The 2610-nt window shown below is 35.5% G+C and overlaps 1 protein-coding gene across 1 annotated transcript in view; it reads left to right on the plus strand.

Moving 5' to 3' along the window:
* LOC136249740 (uncharacterized) overlaps positions 1 to 1098 on the plus strand; it is a 5922-nt gene extending 4824 nt beyond the window's left edge. Inside the window, exons 2-5 of the mRNA XM_066041846.1 lie at positions 1 to 156; positions 240 to 410; positions 697 to 798; positions 865 to 1098. The exon at positions 1 to 156 is cut by the window's left edge and continues 243 nt beyond it. Of these exons, the coding sequence (XP_065897918.1) occupies positions 1 to 156; positions 240 to 410; positions 697 to 798; positions 865 to 1010 (575 nt within the window). The 3' untranslated portion in view covers positions 1011 to 1098. The remainder of the gene's footprint in view (positions 157 to 239; positions 411 to 696; positions 799 to 864) is intronic.
* Positions 1099 to 2610: the final 1512 nt, after the last annotated feature.

Below are 2610 nucleotides of genomic sequence, written 5' to 3' on the forward strand. Positions count from 1 at the left end.
ACCTTAACACCATACGGGAAATCCGTTACAACATGGAGTGCATAAATGATGTTTGGAAACGTGTTGGGATGGTCAGAGCTGCTTTAAGGAGTAATGAAACACGACGTGATTGTGCTCTATGTCTCAATCAGACAGTGAATGAGGATCACTGCACTCGTGAGTAACAGTATTATGCAGTAATTTTTCAATATGTAAAACTATATAGCTGCATCTTTAAATCCTGTACATTTGCTCTACAGCTTGTGACAGTTCATGTACTGGACTCAACCAGTGTTATGGTCCAATGGCTAATCAGTGTTGTAGTTACAATGATGGTGGTAATTGTACCACTGATTGTGGGATGAACAGGGAGGGAAATTCAACCTTCCACTGTGTCTGTAGTAACTTCTGGACTGGAACTGATTGTGATGGTATGTCATTTATTTTTTAGCTACCACACTGCATGGTACTTCATATCTGATTTTAAGGGATATATTTTCTTAAGATTTATTATCATTTCTGCAGTGTGGATAATAGCATTGCTCTGTGATAAAGAACATCATGTTTACCATGCTTGCTATTGAGGGCTTATCTTAAGAATTGTGTTCACCCCACTGAGCTGGTGTGTGATGGGAAATCTTAAAAATTAAATACCTAAATCACTGTGAAACTCATGCACAAACTTGAAATTTTACAGGTTATTGTTTCATCTTCTAGTGTGTGACATTCCTAATTGTGCTGCATGCAATGATGTGGGCAGTGAGTGCATGCAATGTCAAGGAGGATTTCAACAGAACACCATCGGAGTTGGTTGTACCGGTGAGCCACCCATGCTACACATCACCATTACATGCCAATTATATGCGTATATCATTGTGTATGCAGAAATGTCTGATGATGATGATTTGGAGACTGGAGTTGTCATTGGCATCATAGCAGCAATTTGTGTTATGTTGCTTATATTAATTATACTCATCATAGCAATTGTTGTCAGTTGCCATAGGAGGAGGAAAAGACGAAACTTTGTTTGAATAAACTTATCTGAATTGAAAAATGTTGTTTACTGCAATACAGTATGTAATTGTTAATGTACAGAACCATATTATGTTATATAAAATTCCAAGCTGCATCTCTCTCAGTAGCTCATGGTAGACCAGAATTGAATTGAACCAGTATATCTGGAGAGAATTTTACCCTGAAATGAATCTAGGGCATTTTTATGGTTATTTGGATATGTTCTCTGCTTTCTGAGATAGATGCATGGCTATGCATGTATGGGTGTTAATTTTAAGAGAGGAATAGCTAAGGCAGTAGAAATTTTTGATCAGGTGAATGTTCTATTAGAGTAGTGATTGCTCTTTTAGAGTATCTTGATCTTGGCACAAATCAAACCCCCAGTCCTCCATCTTCTTAAACCACTTTTATCCGCTGCTGTGTGCACTTTGTGATGTTTCATATTTTATATGATGTAGCATTAAGAACAATTGAAGTTTTAAAAAATGCAGGCTCATGCACTAGCGGTTTCATTGATGTCAGATCTATTATTACCATAACTTGCCTGTGCAACACCATGTATTGTAATTTGAGTGTTTATATTAAAGATTTACATTAAATTTTGTACAATACTGTATTATTATATCACGAGTTAGGAGAAAATGAAATAAATTCAAAAGCAAATTGTATGTCTAGCCCTTACCTAACCCACTATTTTGAAGAGCATTTGTTCAAAACTGCACTACATATAGTTCTGTAAACAGCATTATTTTCAGCATGCATGCAGTGTAAGGTATACGGTATATGTGGGTATTAAGAGTCATTTAATTTAAAAGCATTCCTAGCACCTAATAATGTGATCCCAATTTTTCATACTACTTGTAGGCAAAGAACAGGTGTAACCATAAACTAAATTATCCTACCATGTGGTGTGCTGTATGATCTTTTCTCAAAAGCACTGTAAGTGTTTCTATTGTAGGTATTATGAGTCACAATATTCATTGCTTCATAAGTTCATTATTTTATATCCAACTATAAATGTTGGGGAAATATTTACAGGCACTCTAATGGCATTCAAAACACCATAGATGACTTGTTTTTTTGCAGGGATTTAATCCTCTGAACATATTTTAAGCTATGCGACCCTTAATACCCTTTGACCCATAATACCAGAATCTACCTTATAATTATGCTCATGGGTAAATAATGGAGAGGCTCCTGTATTGTTAGTTCTCTGTTATATCTTGTAACATACCACAGTTGGGGCATGCAATTTATTCATGATGCTGCATGCATTTACACAGGGGCAGATTAAAGATTTTAAACTGGTCAAGCATATTCAGACAATTTAAATTACATTTTGCATTGATTTACAAACGTTCAGATTGAAATACTCTAATAGAATAGTCAAATACCCTATTAGAACAGTGTATTTTAGTTCAGTATTGTAAAAATAGTCAAAAGCTGTATCAGAGTGGTTAAGCCTTACTGAGGGACTCCCAGAATGACATCCATGTATATTGCATGCTAGCCTTCAAACTCTACCTCTTAACTCCTAAAATTTCGGCTTTAAAGGATTTAATCTCAGAATGCAAAATTTTCTGGGGGATACAAGATTGAGATACTCTAATAGAGTGG

Source organism: Dysidea avara, chromosome 3 (assembly GCF_963678975.1).
Source record: "Dysidea avara chromosome 3, odDysAvar1.4, whole genome shotgun sequence".
In the NCBI taxonomy this organism is placed as follows: Eukaryota; Metazoa; Porifera; class Demospongiae; order Dictyoceratida; family Dysideidae; genus Dysidea; species Dysidea avara.